Source organism: Hemicordylus capensis, chromosome 2 (assembly GCF_027244095.1).
Source record: "Hemicordylus capensis ecotype Gifberg chromosome 2, rHemCap1.1.pri, whole genome shotgun sequence".
Taxonomy (NCBI): domain Eukaryota; kingdom Metazoa; phylum Chordata; class Lepidosauria; order Squamata; family Cordylidae; genus Hemicordylus; species Hemicordylus capensis.
Window position 1 is genome coordinate 414,711,236 of NC_069658.1, and position 16,366 is coordinate 414,727,601.

General features: G+C 45.8%; 1 protein-coding gene across 6 annotated transcripts in view; it reads right to left on the reverse strand.

The window, feature by feature from the left end:
* DGKA (diacylglycerol kinase alpha) overlaps positions 1-16,366 on the reverse strand; it is a 64,914-nt gene that overhangs the window by 32,140 nt on the left and 16,408 nt on the right. For 2 of the 6 annotated variants that reach the window (XM_053299823.1, XM_053299824.1), the window contains exon 2: positions 151-246. In XM_053299823.1, coding sequence (XP_053155798.1) covers positions 151-220 — 70 coding nt within the window. In that variant the 5' untranslated portion in view covers positions 221-246. Of the gene's footprint in view, positions 1-150; positions 247-358; positions 669-734; positions 814-1,222; positions 1,243-16,366 lie in introns of those variants that run through there. The other 4 variants (XM_053299826.1, XM_053299829.1, XM_053299822.1 and 1 more) reach the window with 4 other exon arrangements.

The following is a 16,366-nucleotide window of genomic DNA, read 5'->3' on the forward strand; positions in this document are numbered from 1 at the left end:
TGCCATGTCCCACAGTGACCTTTCATTTTGGCTAGGGAGTCCCTTTCGTATCTCATCCATTTCCACAGGGATCCCCAGCCCTTCCTCCCTATGAGGCAGTGGAACCAGCCCAGAGATCAGAGAGGAGAAGTGGGGAAAAACCCGACTCACAGTCAATGTACTTCTGTAGCTGGGTGAACTCCTCCGGGCTGAGTGTGGCCCACTCCTTGCTGTCAGACATGGTGCTGTCCTTGCTCCACTTTATGCCTGCAAAGGAACGGAAGAGTCAAGGAGATCTCGTTAGCAAGGGATGGAGATGAAACAGAGAGGCTGCTTTGGGCTCTCAAGCTCTCTCCCTCTCCCCCCAGTCTTCTCATACTCTTCTGACCGATTCGCTGAGCTGGCACATTCTTCACTGGCACAATCGGTTTCCAGAGCAGCAACTGGGAATTTCGCCACAGCACATGCAGCCACAGAAGAGGCGAGACTCCAACTGCACAGCCTCAACGAGGGAGACCGGTGGCAGATTTAACCCTTGGAGGAGCGCAGCCATCTGACTGCCTCTGCCTCTAGCCCCATCCAGCTGGAATCCCGACTGGAGCAGAGCAGAGCAACAGCCGGCAGAGGGGCACCACCAGGCTGGGAGCACACACCCGCTTCTCTGGAGGGGACTGACCGCCACAACACTGACACGCCTTGCAGGACAGCCCTTCAGCCCCGACAGGCAGCCTCTTAAAGGGACAGTCCCCAATTACCTGCATAGCTAGGTGGGCAGCTGGCAGAGCAATTGTTGCACCTTTTGCCCCAAAACAAGCCCATTGCCACAGAGGCACTCAGGGCTCAAAAGGTCTCCGCTAGAGCCACTCAAGGCGGGGCAACGGACTGAAGACAAGACCATCCAGCAAGAAGGCTGAAGAAAGAGCGCTTTGGCAAAAAGCAGTTTGGCAATTTATACCCTCTTGCCGCAGACGGTGCCAGCCCTAGTCCCATTAATATTTCATGGAGAAAAGTCACCGGGCCAAGGTTTTGTGCATTATTACCGGAAGTGGCACACATTTGATAAAGATGCAATTCTGGCAGTTAGCATGAGGGTGGGGATTAGCAGGGAGCTGGCTTGGCTGGCACTCTCCGGCTGCATGCTTAAGCACGGAAGTTATGGAAACTGAAAGCAGCACTGGAAAGGGACTGATTCAGTAAACAAGAACATCCCTGATGGGTCCCATTAACCACCCAGGCCAACAACCTGTCACCAACAGAAGCCGATACTAGATGCTCCTGAAGACATGCTCAAGAAGATGCTCATCACACTCCTATTCATCCATTACAGCTTCCAGCACCCCTTTAAAAAATCAACAAAATTAGTGTTTATTTTGGTTAACTTTTAGCAACTTAATATTTAGAAAGAATCATAGGAGGAAGCTACCCTCCCTGACCACACGAAAATCCAATACATGTAGTCCTATTTTTAACCCCTTTATTTTGTTGGCTTTAACTGAATCCCATGGTAGGGCATTCCACAGAACTTTTAGTGGTGTGAAGACTTGCACTCTGTTTAATTTCAGTGGATATCCCTAAAGCTTTTAAGAACAATCCAGCTTTGCCTAAGCTATGTATTGGTTTTTAGCTTCCTTATAATCGTAACCCTTCTCAGCTGTCTCTCTTATTCAGCCACAGAAGGGAATAAAATAGGTGGTGTCTAAAGTGAGTGTGGCAACTTAGGAGTTACGATTCGCTAACTCATTACAGGATTGCCCTTCTCTGTGCCTCCATTCCCCAGTCTCCTGAGTCAAATCCCTCCTCTTGGTCTGAAACTACAGCCAACACCTTCTGGTGTCAGATTTTTCCATTTTATTCCCGTACTTGCGCCATCTCGTATTGACTGTCCCGAAGGAAGTAACCTCCCATCCATAAGTATCATTAATTAATGTTCAGATGGATCCCTGCTTTACTTTGCAGAGCTGAAGAGCTTCATACTCTCTGCTGGGTGATGAGAGAAAAGCCCTGTGCTCAGACCCATTAGAGCTAATAGAATTAATAGCAATTAGCGCTGCTGAGAGACTGTGAGACAGGGATGGAAAGGCCCATTTCCATTCTTAAGAGCCATTTCAAGGCCTACAGACACTCCCCTCCTGTTTATCCCCTCTTCTCCCTTTCTCCCCACTTCTACCCACCTTTGCACTCCTCAGTCACAGCTTTTCCAATCCCCTACAGACACTTCCCTCCCAGGCTTTTCAGTTCCAACCCTCTCATCAGCACAGTGAGAATAAGACCGAGCTCTGCAATCACAGTGCAGGAGGGAGAATTTTGGCATGTGCAGCTTTCCCGACAGACACAGCTGTGAAAGAGTAGAGAATCCTGACCCATGTTGAGCATGGCAACTTTAGGGCCAATTCACAGCCCTCTGGTGTTTTGCTCCCCTTTCCCAAAGTTGTAGGATGGCCAGGGCAGTCTTTGTGAGTCAATTTCCTTTATTGGGAAGAGTGACTGAAGATATACAGGAACATTAGGGTGGAAATCTGCTTAACAGATCCAGCAGCCACAGGACAGAGTGGGCTCTACCAAGACTGAATCAGCACAGGCATCCGAGCCCAATGAACTGTGAGCAACCAAGGTGGCTTTTTCCAGTTCCAGTGCGGAGAAGGCTAGGCCACAACTCATGGTGCTGATCTCTGGCCATCTAGTGCCAGTCACACTTCTGGGGGCTGGTCCAGGCCCACCCCCCAGGTACGGCTTGGAGCACAACATACATGTGCCAGCATGGTGTGGTGGTTAGAGTGCTGGACTAGGACCAGGGAGACCCGAGTTCAAATCCCCATTCAGCCATGAGACTTGCTGGGTGACCCTGGGCCAGTCACTTCTCTCTCAGCCTAACCTACTTCACAGGGTTGTTGTGAGGAGAAACTTAAGTATGTAGTACAACGCTCTGGGCTCCTTGGAAGAAGAGCGGGATATAAAATGTTTAAAAAATAATAATGTTTACCTGAGGTTTTACCCAAGCCTATGGTGTCATGTGTATGCTGCCCTCAGAATCATGTGCTGAAGGACAGCTTGTGTGGTTCCAAAATAAAATAGAACAAAATAAATGCATGGTAGGGTAAAACAAAAAGAATGTGGGTTTTGAGGGCAGTGACATGATGCCACTTTCAAACAGAGGGTTTCCTAAGGCAAATTTAGAACTGCATACTTGTATTTTCCTTCTCTTTGTGTGCACTTTGCACATGCTTTGGCCACACTTCTCTAAAGCTCTAAGAAGCCTTCACCTGGGCACACCACAAACAATTTAAGGAGCTCCCATTCATCATTAGATCCCACCACACACACACACACACACACACACACACACACACACACACACTTCCAACTAAAGACTCAGGGGCCTCAGGCAGCCAAAGTAGAGTAGGCCTGTTCACATTATCATCTGAGTCTAGGTTTAATGTGGGTGACCAACATTGAAGTGGTTATGTAAACCCATGCCAAGGTAGTTTATGACAGGAGATTCCCATTTTGGCATGGGTTCACACAACCATACTAAGGTTGATAACCCACATTAATCCTAGATTCAAATGATTGTGTGAACAGTACTACTATTTTCTCTTTTTTTCCTACACAGATATCACTCATCACCACCACCACCATAATCCTTGTGACATCAGTGCACACAGTGCTTTACAGAGTATCATAAGCAAAAGGCAGGTCCCTGCCCAAAGGAGCTTACAATGTAAGTGGAGAGGGCAAGAGGAAGACAACCACAGAGGAAGCAAGAGGCAATGGGAGCAGAAGATTCCTTCCTATGCCCACCCATGGCTTTCCCCCAACAATAAGTATCCCTTTGCTTCCCACACATTTCTTCCAGTCCTTTCTAGTCTCTGAAAAGGAACTGTAAAGGAACATAAAACTAATTCAAAAACCCATCAAATTATATAACTGTATAAACTGTGCATAAAGCCTGCCAGTTAAGTAAAGCATATGTAAATACACATGATCCCCCCACCCCAATAGCCAGAGTTTGTATTTTGTGGTTGGACAATTATGGATTTTTAGCAAATAATCTCAGATTCTCTGAGCTGGGACAGGAAGGGGGCTGCACACTGGGACTGAAAGGCATAAAGCTGTCCAAAGCCTCAGGGCTTGTGGGAAACCCCAAGGATTTCAACAGGCTCAGCCTGCATAGCCTAGCTTGAATGGTTTTAAGTGATGGCTCCTCCTTTTCAAGCTGCAGTCTTGCCCTCCTCACCACAACCACAACCTGCTTGTCAGGATCTAAAACCAAATAAGATATAAATTTCACGCAGTAACTTGTGGACTATGACAATGGAAGTGTTTCCCTAGCAACCACAACAACATCTGCCAAGGTTATTTTAGCCACTAAATAACAGCAGTTTGGTGGATAGAAGCAAGAACATGGTTCCTGCTGCTAAGACAATAACATCACACACAGGGCACCCCAGTGCATTCTGGGAAGCCAAGTTAGCCGGCTGGGGCCACCCTCTGCCAGAGTTTTCTGCTTTTTTTTTTTTTTTAGATCAAGAAGATTCACCAAGATAATCGATGTGGAGACTTTTTTCTCTTTGGCCACTGAATTCCCTCTGGTCTTTGGGAGTGCTAAACTATAAAACTACCTTAATAAGCCAACCAAGAGTGCTCCCAAACAAGCCCCACATGGTTGAGCTTTCTGTGTAATGCCTAATGCTGCCTTCCATGTAGCCAGCAAAGTAACCATTCTGAGAATGAATGATGACTTCTCCCAAGCAGAGATAGATAACAGACCAGGAGGAGGCCTAGGAGAGGGCTGGATTGACAAAGGACACACCGTTTGCAGGAGAATAGCCTTGGAAACACAGGGTATTTTCAGACAGAGGGTGCTTTCTTTTTTTGCACTTTCTTCTGTAGCTTTCTAGCTGAGGAGAAATGGAGCTTCCACACAGAGCAGTTCTTTTTTGTGTGTTCATGGTGCTATTCCCCATCTGCACTAGGAAGCAGAACATGGCCAGTTGGCTTTCTATACTTTCCCAGGGTCTCCCACTGTTTTACCTCAACTGTCTTTTTACATTTTTTAAAAAAATCTCTGTTATCCTACACTTCCAGTTTAGTGCACTGAACTTACTGGTTTACTGAAGTTCTGCACCACTACCCTTCTGGTGACACTCCCAAAGGAAATAATGCTTGATATGGTTTTGGTCTTATACACAGTTGTTCCCCTTTAATGATTTGGCTTCAATCCTAGGCACACTTTCCTAGGAGTAAAGTGAACGTAATGGGACTAACTTTCAAGCAAACATGCATAATTGTGCTGTTGAGACTATCATCATTTCTCTCTTTTTAAGGTTTTTCTGTTAAACTGCCCTTCTTGCATTCTTTTGATTTCTGGAGTGGGGGAGGATGAGTGATCCAGCATAAGACTGTAATAGCAGTAAGAGGATTCTCTAATAAGATATAACTAAAATGTTTATACATTTTTTTATTTCTTGGCAGAATAGGATGAAAAATGCAGGTATGGTAAAAACTTCTAAGGTCATTATACCACACAAATGTAAAGCAGATAAGCATGTTCTGTAAAGTGCAGTGGGGGAGAGTTCTATAAAAATATACCTTAATTTTTTAGGTTTCTCCTCATAACTTTTTTGTTCCTTGTCAGAACTGGACAAAGGTTGCAAACATGTTAGTTCCCTGGGAGGACATAATTCCACCGAAATTGTAGGCAGATACCTGTGAGAGTTTCTGTGCATGCATACTTTAAGTTTTGGGATCACCCTACCTCATAACTTTTAATTTCTTTGCAGAATGAAATTAAGTGTGCGTGCATGGTAGAAACTTCTGAGGCTATGAGGTCTCCCAAATTCCAGAGAAATGCCTCAAATGGTTTATGGGCAATCATACATTTTGCCATTTAAATTGCCATGGTTGGAGCAGTCAGGACAGGGAAAATGCTTTTTAAAAAGCTCCTCTATCTGAGTAGATGAACAGATGTAGATCAATAGATGAATTTCTTTCCCCAAACTTGTGGTTCTCCTCTCCCCGCTCTTCTTTGAAGTCCTACAAACAGCTCTGAAGCTTACAGCCTAAAAAGCATAATGGGAGTGGGCTTTTATTTTTAAAAGGAAAAATAGTAGGGGATTGGAAGATCCTAAAAACAATAAAACTGGTTTTTTGTTTTATTTAAAGGACTGCAAAGGGTTTTGACTGGAAGTTAAGTGGCACAGTGGGAAAGGGGCATTTGGATATGCAAGGTGGTGTGTGCCCTTGAGAGTCAATCCCCAAGATGTTACTACCTTTGCTGAAAACTATTCCCCCTCAGAGTTGCATTAGAATCCATCTATAAGATTCCTTGTCTCATAAGTTTCCCCCTAGTGCTTTCAGGCCAGAAAAAAGGGGTCTGAAAAGGAACAGATAGCTCATAGGAGTAGGTCAAATCCCACAGGGGATCCCATAGTATCATCATCAGATCATCATATGTGCACATTTGTAAAGTCTCCCATAAAAATCAGCATTTATAGTTAGTTAGTTATAAGTTTATTCGGTCATTGACCAGCGAAGTTATGATGGAATACATCTCTGCCTGGAAATACCCAAGGAGTCCTGCAGATAAACCTTATGAGGAGAAGAGGTTCTGAACAGCCATCCGTCCTGAGGGTCCCAATACCCGGAGGCCACAAAACCAACAAAACCATTGGGACCAAATCCAAATCCCCTTTTCGCAAGTGCAAACACATCCACTGAGTATATAAGCAGCATGAATGGGCTCCCCATGCCTCTTTGAAGTGAGAAATAATCCTACAAAGGAATGGAAAATTACAGAACAGCAAGTTGCAGACCTATCCACCCATCCTCAGGCAGGGTGAGAGCTGGCTTGTTCAAGTGGCAGGGCATGGGGTTGCAAATTGCCAGTTATGTTGTTTATTATTATATTTTTAGCTCCACAGTTGGGCACATGTTGGATCCCCTGCCTCAAGGACCAAAATGCCTTGGGACATCTTGAACCCAGAAAGACAAAGAAAGATTAAAAGGGCCCATCCCACAACATTAGAGAGGCCAAAGAACGTTTGGAGAACGTTTAACTCTTGCAAAGGCATTTATGTGTGGGCTGCTTCTCACAAACGTTAAAGAAACTGAAACCTGTCATACAATTAAAATATACCAATTCAACCATTCCATATAATTTAGTGCTCCAAGAAAGCAGTACTCAACACAACACCAAAGGGTTCCTTCGCTTCCTGGCATGTTTTTCAACTCAGAAAACTCAAAATAAAGCCTCTCTATTCATTTTCCGGGTTCTTTCTTTGTCAACAGCCCCCCCCCATGCGTCCCCTTAATACGTTTTCAAAAGTTTGGGTTCTGAAAAAGAACACTCAGCATTTGCTACTTTTTAATTGTAAGTAAGTAATCAGTGCATTAGTCAAGACCATAAGTCATAACTTGCTACCTGGAAGAATGCCAAGCTGCATCATTTTTAAATCTTGATTTAAAACAAAAACCAAAAAAACTGTGGAGGCAGATTTTGTTCCAGCAGTACACTCCTGTAAATTAAAAGATAAAACGATCCTCACTAAACTGCCATACATCTTCAGCCTCTTTTTCCATTACATAATGAAACTATCATTCTCTCTTATAAAAATCATCTAAGACTAAATGAAAACCCAGAGATAGCTTTGATACCTTTTAGGTACCCACAGCAGCAAGAAGCTGCTGACTCTGAGGTCTGGTTCCGTCCATCCTTCAGCAGATGTGAGGAGGGGCCTAGCTGAACGGCAGAGCATCTGCTTTGCATGCAGAAGGCCCCAAGTTCCATTCCTGGCATCTCCAGGGAGGACTGGGGGTGGGGGGGCATCCCGCTTGCAACTCCAAAGAGCCATGGCTAGCCAGTACTGAACTAGATGGACCAATGGTCTGACTCAGTTCAAGGCAGTTTTCCATGTTTCTTCAGCACAAGTGATGTTGTCTTTTAAACTCGTTCTCCAGGGCGCTTTCCAGACTAGCTGCCCATCAGCAGCAAAATGCCTCCAATCTGGCAAGTCGCATTTGAAACAGAAACAGTTGGGTGAGCAGTCTCGCAGCAACAACCCCCCCCCAACCCAGCAACTTTTTCACACCGGATATTTTATTTTATTTATTGTTAAATTTATATACAGCCTTTTATTAAAACAATCCCAAGGTGGTTTATAGCAAAATTTAAAAACAAGATTATAAAAATAACAAAGTTAAAATATTAAGCTAAAAATATAAGACAAACCTGATTAAAAAATTTAAAACACAAGTCTATGACGTCCTAGCTCTATTTGGCAGTGACTAAATTCGAAACAAGGCATTTGAAATGTGAACGGCACCCTGCTGTCCGCGCAGGGACTGTGATGTCATGACGCAGGAAGTGTGGAAGCACACTTCCGAGATTCGTCCTGACCCCATTGTAGGGTCTAGTCTGGAAAGTGCCCAGTCCAGAGTCTCCCACTGCATAAAGTGTCTTGACCAGCTAGGATGACCACCTGCCAGCTCAGACTAAAGGTACAGGGCTTGGCAAAAGATCCACACTGGATTACAAGGTATTGAACATGCATGCTTGGTGTCTTTTCCTGCATACGGAAATCCACAACAGAGAAAAAGAGAACAAAATTTGATTTAGCGCTTCTTTGCCAGAGGACAAAACCTGTGGATTCAAAATGTTTGCAACTTATAAGCAACTTGAGCTTACCCCATAAAAGATCATTAGACACAATCCTTCAGGAACCACTATGGTTCCTGAATTCTTGTTCAAATCAAAGAGTTTGTGCATGAGCTCTTGCTAGTACATTACACGCTCCTCATCTTTATTGTCACTCATTCTGTGTAATTAAGTCAGCAACAATAACATGAATAGATTCATCACTCAGAGACATGGGCACCTTTGTTCAGACATGAACAACTCGTAAATGCAAGTTATAGAAACTGCCTAACAGTCAGTAATTTAAATTATTCAGATTAGGTACTCTGGATTTTTGCTCTCTGGATCTGTAAAATCAGATTCCCAGCTACTTAAGCCACAGAGCTCATTCCCCTATGGGCCACACTAAGGACCTAAATAGCACTTTGGGTTGGAGCCGATGTGTGCGAGAGAGAGGACTTTGCAAGAATGCACTGAGAGTAAAAAAAGGAGAGGCTAACCAAAGTTACCAACATTTTCTTCCCATATAGAGTGGAAAGTTCTTTTCTTTTTTTTTAAAAAAAATCAAATTGATTTTATAATTCCATAAACATATAAACTACTAGAAAGGCCATAGTTCAGGGGAAGAGCATCTGCTTTGCATGCAGAAGGTCCAAGGTTCAATCTCCGGCATCTCCAGGTAGAGCTGGGAAACACATCCGCCTGAAACTCCAGAGAGCTGCTGCCTGTCACTATCCACAGTCCTGTGCTCAATGGTCCCGCTCAGTGTAAGACAGATGCAAATGTTTACCTAAAGGATAATCCTCTCTAGCTCCCAAATATCAGAGTGCATCTTCCCCTGCCACTTCAGAAAGGGAGGCAATAAAAAGAGCGGGTGTTCAGCAGTCTTCCCTCTAACATTTTTCATGTGTGCGTGGAATGAGTTTTGTTCTGGGAGCAGTATCAAGGCAGTGTGTGCGCACATGCGTTCAGAGTGGGGCCTTCCTGACTCAGCTCGAGCGGGTTCTAAAATTAACTGCGCGGACATCAAAAACCTTGTGTGTGCGTGCACACCTTAGAGGGAACACTGGTATTCAGGCAGCTGTGGCAAAAGCTACACAAATAAGAGGGCAGAGGTGGTTCTGAAGGGCCAAAAAAGGCAGAGATGAAGTGCTGTAGGATAGGAGATCTATCCTACCCTATAGGAGAATACAAACAGTACATAACATAGAAGATAAGAGGGGGTAAGGAGGCTGAAGCCATGAGGGCCTCTCTCGGAGGGAGTGTAGATGAAGAAGTGTGCATCAATGGTGCATCTATACTGTGCAGCTGCATCATCTCTGCACTTCTGCAAAACGGCCCCACAGCCCACCCTATGTGAGGTTGCACAGTGAGTTGTTCGCATTCTGCATGTTCCCAGTACATTTGAATTGCCTGCAGCATTGTCAAAAACAGCACTGTAACTGGACGTGGGGTTCTGGCTATGCTGCAATGGGTCTGTTTGACAGACAGCCAGACACCTTAACCAATCTAGGTTTAGGCCAAATGCAGATGCCGTGTAAGAGGAGTAGGTTATGGCACATGAGAGATCAGCAAGGATGCCAGAGAACAGACCGGAATTGGATGCAACACCTTCCTCTCTTCAGAAGATACCCTGAAGTCAGCTAACTCCCTAAATCCACGAAAGATGGGAGGCAGTACAGCATCAGCTGAGGCTAAACAGGTTTTTGAGGCCCTGGTCCATGAGTGGGTGGCAATCAGATCCCCAAGTACCTAGGGACATGTTCCTTCACCTTCCAGGGAGCTGTTTTTCCCCCGCATTGTTAGTTGCTGTGAGACTGCTCCCCCTGCTGTTTACATTCTGAATGCAATTTGCCCAAACGGAGGCATTTTGCTGCTGATGAGCAACTAGCCTGGAAAGGGCCCAGCCCTCAGACAGACTGCCTCCTCTGGGTTAGAAGCAGGTTGGACACACAGTTTTCATGCTGCAACATGAGGCTGCAAGTACCAACGGGGGCTCCTCCTCCCTGTTTCACCACCTCTAGGCACCAGGATAGATACAGATGGGAAGTGGGTCTGGTTCTCTGGGTCTGGCCCCAGGTGGCACAGGTGAGCCAGCTCACCTACAGGCCCATCTCTGCTGCGGATCCACACACAAGCAATCAGTGCAGCTTTCAGGGAAGCGGACAACATTTCAGCCCCTTTTATTTAGAGCTAGAACTAGCGAGCTGCTGTGTATCTCTCAGAACAAGAGATGACGGGGGAAACCTGGGCTTTGATCCAGTCCCGAGAGGCTCCAGGGAACCATTGTTCCCTCGTCCAACACGTGCTCTAACACGGCTTCTGCCTCCATACTGTGCCACATTGAAATGACTGACTGGGCAAGGTTCCCCCTCCACTTTCCCTCTTGAGCGCCACCAATGCATGAGAAGGATGCAAAAAACACAGCCCTTCCGATGGTATAGGCTGCGAGCGTTGTGCCAACAAGCCCGGCAGTAGAGAAGAGGCCTATTCTGTGCTGTATGAGACCCTCCCCTTGCCAAAAGCCCACAGCAACCGGGATGGGGGTAAAAGGAGGAAGGCGCCTCTCCAGCATTATCACAACCACCAAGTGATCGGTGCACCAACCAGGCCAAAGAAAGTGGTCCAAGAGAGCATCGTTGCACAAAACCCAAATCTGATGAAATACGCACAAAGGACTGAGCAGGAGGGTAGGGTAGGAGAACTGACTCATCTTTGGAGGCAGCCCAGGAGCTTGGAGTTACCAAACCCTGCTAACTAGATCAACATCCTGAGCTAATTTTAGCTCCGCAGCAGATGCCCTCGGCTAGAGAGGCCAGGAGTGCACAATGCAAACCAGATGCTGGAGGGAGAGAAGCCAGAGACCAGTGTCCAGCTCCCCCAGGATCCCAGCGCGCAGGGGAGCAAATCCCTGGATGCTCCTCCTCAGCTCAAGTTTTAGCGGACCTCATACTGAGAATGTCTTATCAGTATCAGCTCAAAGTGCAATCATGGACGTGATCTGGGGGTGAGAGGAGAAGGGCGTGGGGGGGGATCCATTATGGAGGATGCCCTAGTACCCACCACCAAGTGGAGGCCATAATGCCACAAAGCCCTGTCAACAGAGAGCAGGCCTTGGACCACCAAAACAAGGAAAAATATACTCTTGACTCAAGAACAATACATATGTTGAAAGGTAGGTAAGGTAAAAGGTAAAGTGTGCCGTCAAGTCGATTTCAACTCCTGGCACCCACAGAGCCCTGTGGTTGTCTTTGGTAGAATACAGGACGGGTTTACCATTGCCTCTTCCCACGCAGTATGAGATGATGCATCTTTCAGCATCTTCTTATATCACTGCTGCCCAATATAGTAGCAGCAGGGATTCAAACTGGCAACCTTCTGCTTGTTAGTCAAGCATTTCCCCGCTGCGCCACATAAGGTGGCTAGAAAGGTAGGTAGATTAGAAATATTATGATTATTAGAAATATTATGATACTGTCCTCAGGTGCTGGAGCCTCGGACTCCCCACACCATTCTCTCCTCCACTCCTTTCCCAGCCAGCCCTCCTCTCCTCTGCCCTCCCTGTCAAAAACCAGCGGGAAAGATCCATCTCCCTGATTGGCTGCTAAGCCAAACAGCAGCCAATCAGCAAGGCAGATTTCTTGCCCTGGTTTCTTTTTTAACTGGGGAGGAGGCAGAGACATAAGGCAGGCTGCTGCTGCTGCTGCTGCTGCTTCCCACACCTGCCTGCCACTGCAGCAAAGCATCCTGCTTCTGTCGTTTTCATGGAGTCGGGGCCAGCGATCCGTGTCTTCCTGCCTTGTCTCCTGACCCCACTTGGCTCGGGCGCCTTGACTGTGGGTGTGCAGTGGCTCTTTTTGGTGCCCATTAACCCTTGATGCCCCTTGTCGGTGCCAATCTGGCCAGTGCCTGGAGCCGGCCCTGTATGATACAGTGCCATCTAGGCCACAGAACAGATTCCCAACAACCATATCTAAGTTTCCATTCAGTTCACGTATCAAGCTTTCATCAGTCAGCAGCCACATCCCACTAGTTCTCACAGAAAAGGACAGGTATCCAGGGTTTTAAAACAACAACAACAACAAAAGCATGCAGATTAATAGGTTTGTTCACACAACTGCCAGCTGGGTAGGAGGAGTGCCCAGCCAGGGTAGGACAGGTAAGCAATCATGTAAACCCAAGCAACAAGGTGGGGAGGAGAGTGACCGTGTGGGAGGCAGGAGCTGGGAGGCAGGATGGGCACGCCCTACCCAGATTCTTTCCCTCCAGCATTTTACTGAGGGTGGATGAAAAGCTGCCCTACTCAGCTCCTGCCTCTCACATGACGATTCTTCCTTTCTTGCTTCACAACTGCTGATCAGGAGTAACCTCGGCTCCCCTACTCTGTTTGGGCACTCCTCCGATAGGATAGGATCGAATCTAGACAGGGGTTGCATGAACGAGCCTATCATCTGAATACAAAACACAACAAGGAATACAAATGGACCGGACTAGATGTCTCCAGAGGACTCCTAAAACCAAGAGATGAAATCAAGGCACCCCGTGGTTTGGAGAAATGCATATACTACTGTTTGCCCCTGAAGTCCACATTCAGCTGAAATCAGGATTGCACACTCTCCCCAGCCCACCCATGCCCAATAAATATTTGGATGTGACAAAAACACATTTAAATAGGTATTTATATGTGCACTTTTAGAAGAAGAACCCCAAAGGCAACAAAATGGTTAAATCAGATTTCAAGCAGGACACTAAAAATCCTAATTTCTGACCTTTATGATGTGTTTATTCTAACTACAGCCATCACCAAGAAATGTATCTGGCTATGGCGCTTGCTCCCAGGTTCCAAGTCCAGCCTTCCTAGCCTGACGTTTGCAGCATAATTAAACCCTGCTCCCTTGCCCTCCCTTCATCCGAGTCCCATAAACATCCAGCAGCACAAAAGCGGGGGGGGGGGAGGAGGGATGCTTATTTGCCCAGAGTGGGGGCCTTTCTGCGAAAGATTCATAAGGCAGATTTGCCCAGGATCCCCACTAAGCCTTTGGAGAGTTCACGGTCTTAAACTATTTCCCTTATTTAGCAACTATTAGTTTGGAAGGAAAGAAGAGCTTTAACTCTTTATGGTGTTATTCTGTGCATCATAATCAAGAAGTGTAGCTGAAGGCAATGCCGTTTTAACCATCTGCTCTTTGCACAGATTGGTAAAATGGCATTGTCCCTTTCAGGAGCTCCCAGTCCTCCTTGCAACCTATTCAATTTATACCGAACTGCTGAATTGTAACCAGGACTCTGGTAGCCATCCCAGTCAGCTGCTCCCTCCTCCATCACCACCACCACCATCACCCCCTACTCCAAATCTCTCAATGAGTATGTTCTGAAAAGCTGCCACTTATCCAAGCACGCCTCAACCCTGGACCCCTGGATTCTTCACTTATGGATGCTAGCCTTTGCCTGTTATTTGGACCTTCCAAAGTCACCTTCAGCACCAGATCTTTCCTCATTCTTATGTTGTATGTTCATGACACCAAGAAGGATTCAAACTCTTCTAGATGCACATCAAGTTGGCAGAGGGAAGAGAGAGTCCCTCCCACCTGCTGCAGTCAAAGTGCAGACCCCGGGATCCTTTGGTGTGATCGCTAGTGGCAAAAGGTCAGCCTCAGGGCCAAACTTGGAAGGGTTTGGTGGTTAAACTCTGTGCCAACACGAGCATCAGTTCTCTAGCATAAGTTAGTGGCATGATTTGCAATTCCTCTGCTATGTCTATGCAGTTTCTCTACTATGTCAATTTCTATGCTATCCAGCATCCTCTGCTGTTTTAGCCACACGCACACCCCAAAGGCAATTCCAAATGCCAGGTTGCCGTTTCAGGAGCGTTCTTCAGTGTAAGGGAGCAGAAGCAATGGGTGTTCAAATGTCAGGATCTCCACCTGAGGAGTTGTTGTTCCTGGGCTTCTCCCATCCATGTCATTTGAACTGCCAGTTTCTTCACCAAACCTTCCCTCTCCTTCCCATTTGCTTTCTTCTGCAAAATAATAATAATAATAATAATAATAATAATAATAATAATAATAACAATAATAATCCCAGTGGTAATTGGCGCCCTGGGTGCAGTTCCAAAAGACCTTGAAGAGCACCTCAACACCATAGGGGCCACAGAAATCACCATCAGCCAATTACAAAAAGCAGCTTTACTGGGAACAGCCTATATTCTGCGACAATATCTATAATAACCAACAGTATTGATGATAAAATTCAGCCATCCGAGGTCCTTGGGAAGGACTCGATGTCTGGATAAAAAAACCCAGTCAATAACACCTGTCTGACTGTGTAAACAAGAAATAATAATAATAACTGTGTAAACAAGAAATAATAATTCGATTTCTATACCGCCCTTCTAAAAATGGCTCAGGGCGGTTTACAAAGAGAAATAACAAACAAATAAGAAGGCTCCCTGTCCTCAAAGGGCGCACAATCTAAAACGAAACATAAGATAGACACCAGCAACAGTCACTGGCAGGACTGTGAAGGGGGTGAATAGGGCCAGTTACTCTCCCCCTGCTAAATAAAGAGAATCACCACGGTAAAAGGTGCCTCTTTGCCCAGTTAGCAGGGGTTCTAGTGCACTTTGAGAATTCATCTCCAGCTTCGCCAATATACATGAGCCAATACCTGAGCTTTGTGTATTTTTCTGCCTTATAAGTATTACGACTACTAGTATGACTATTTATATATACCCCTTTTCAACAACGGTTCTCAAAGCAGTTTACATAGGAAAATAAATAAATAAATAAATAAATAAATAAATGGCTCCCTGTCCCCAAAGAGCTCACAATCTAAAAAGAAACATAAGGTAACCAGCTATTCTAAAAATGCTGTGCTGTTGGATAGGGACAGTTGTTCTCCCCCCAGCCGTGGCACCAGAAAAAGAACTGGGGCGGGGCATAGAAGGGGCATTTATGGGTGGGTGAGTTGTGTCCTACATGGAGACAAACTACTTGATTGAAAGGGCTCTAGCCACCCTCATCTCCCCCTGCTAGATATAAAAGAATCACAATTTTAAGAGATCCCTCTTTGCTCAGCTAGCAGAAGCCCTTTCTTCTGTAAGAATCCTGGGGACAGAGGAATGCCTCACCTTTTTAAAGCCTATATATTTTCATCGGTGGCTGATGCATTTCTTTCTGATGAACCAAAGGAAACTGGAGGTACAACAAGCCATCTGCCACACCAAGACCCTGACTGCCTGCAGTTCAATTAACGGAAGCAGATCTCTCTGGTGATATTTATACCACATTTGCATCTTATTGTTTGTTCCTTCCACTGCATGCTTTCTTTTCTTTCTGTTTCCGCATGCTTAATTCCATGAGTTGTCCCTGAGGATGCACGGCTCGGGTCTGTTTGTCTGTCTCACTCCTAGACAGACTTCCTTTTTAACCGGATAGCAGTTGCCGGTGCTGAACACTCATGCCAGAGGAGGACAGCACACTTGTGTGAAAGTCAAGAGAACAAAACAGTGGAGAGAAGAGCATTCTTTGGATTTACCTTAAAGCTCTGTCTGATCAGGATCTGAGACACAAGTGTGTTAATGGTCAGTTGATACCTCTAAAATAGGAGCTAATTGTTAGGAGATGGTACAGAGGTCTCTCTGGAATGTTTGGAGGGGGGAGAACCCACTGAAGTTTGGCAAAGGTGACACATCCAATCACACCTGCAAAGGGGAGGGGCTGATGTAAGCTATGAAAGAAGCAACTTAAACAAACT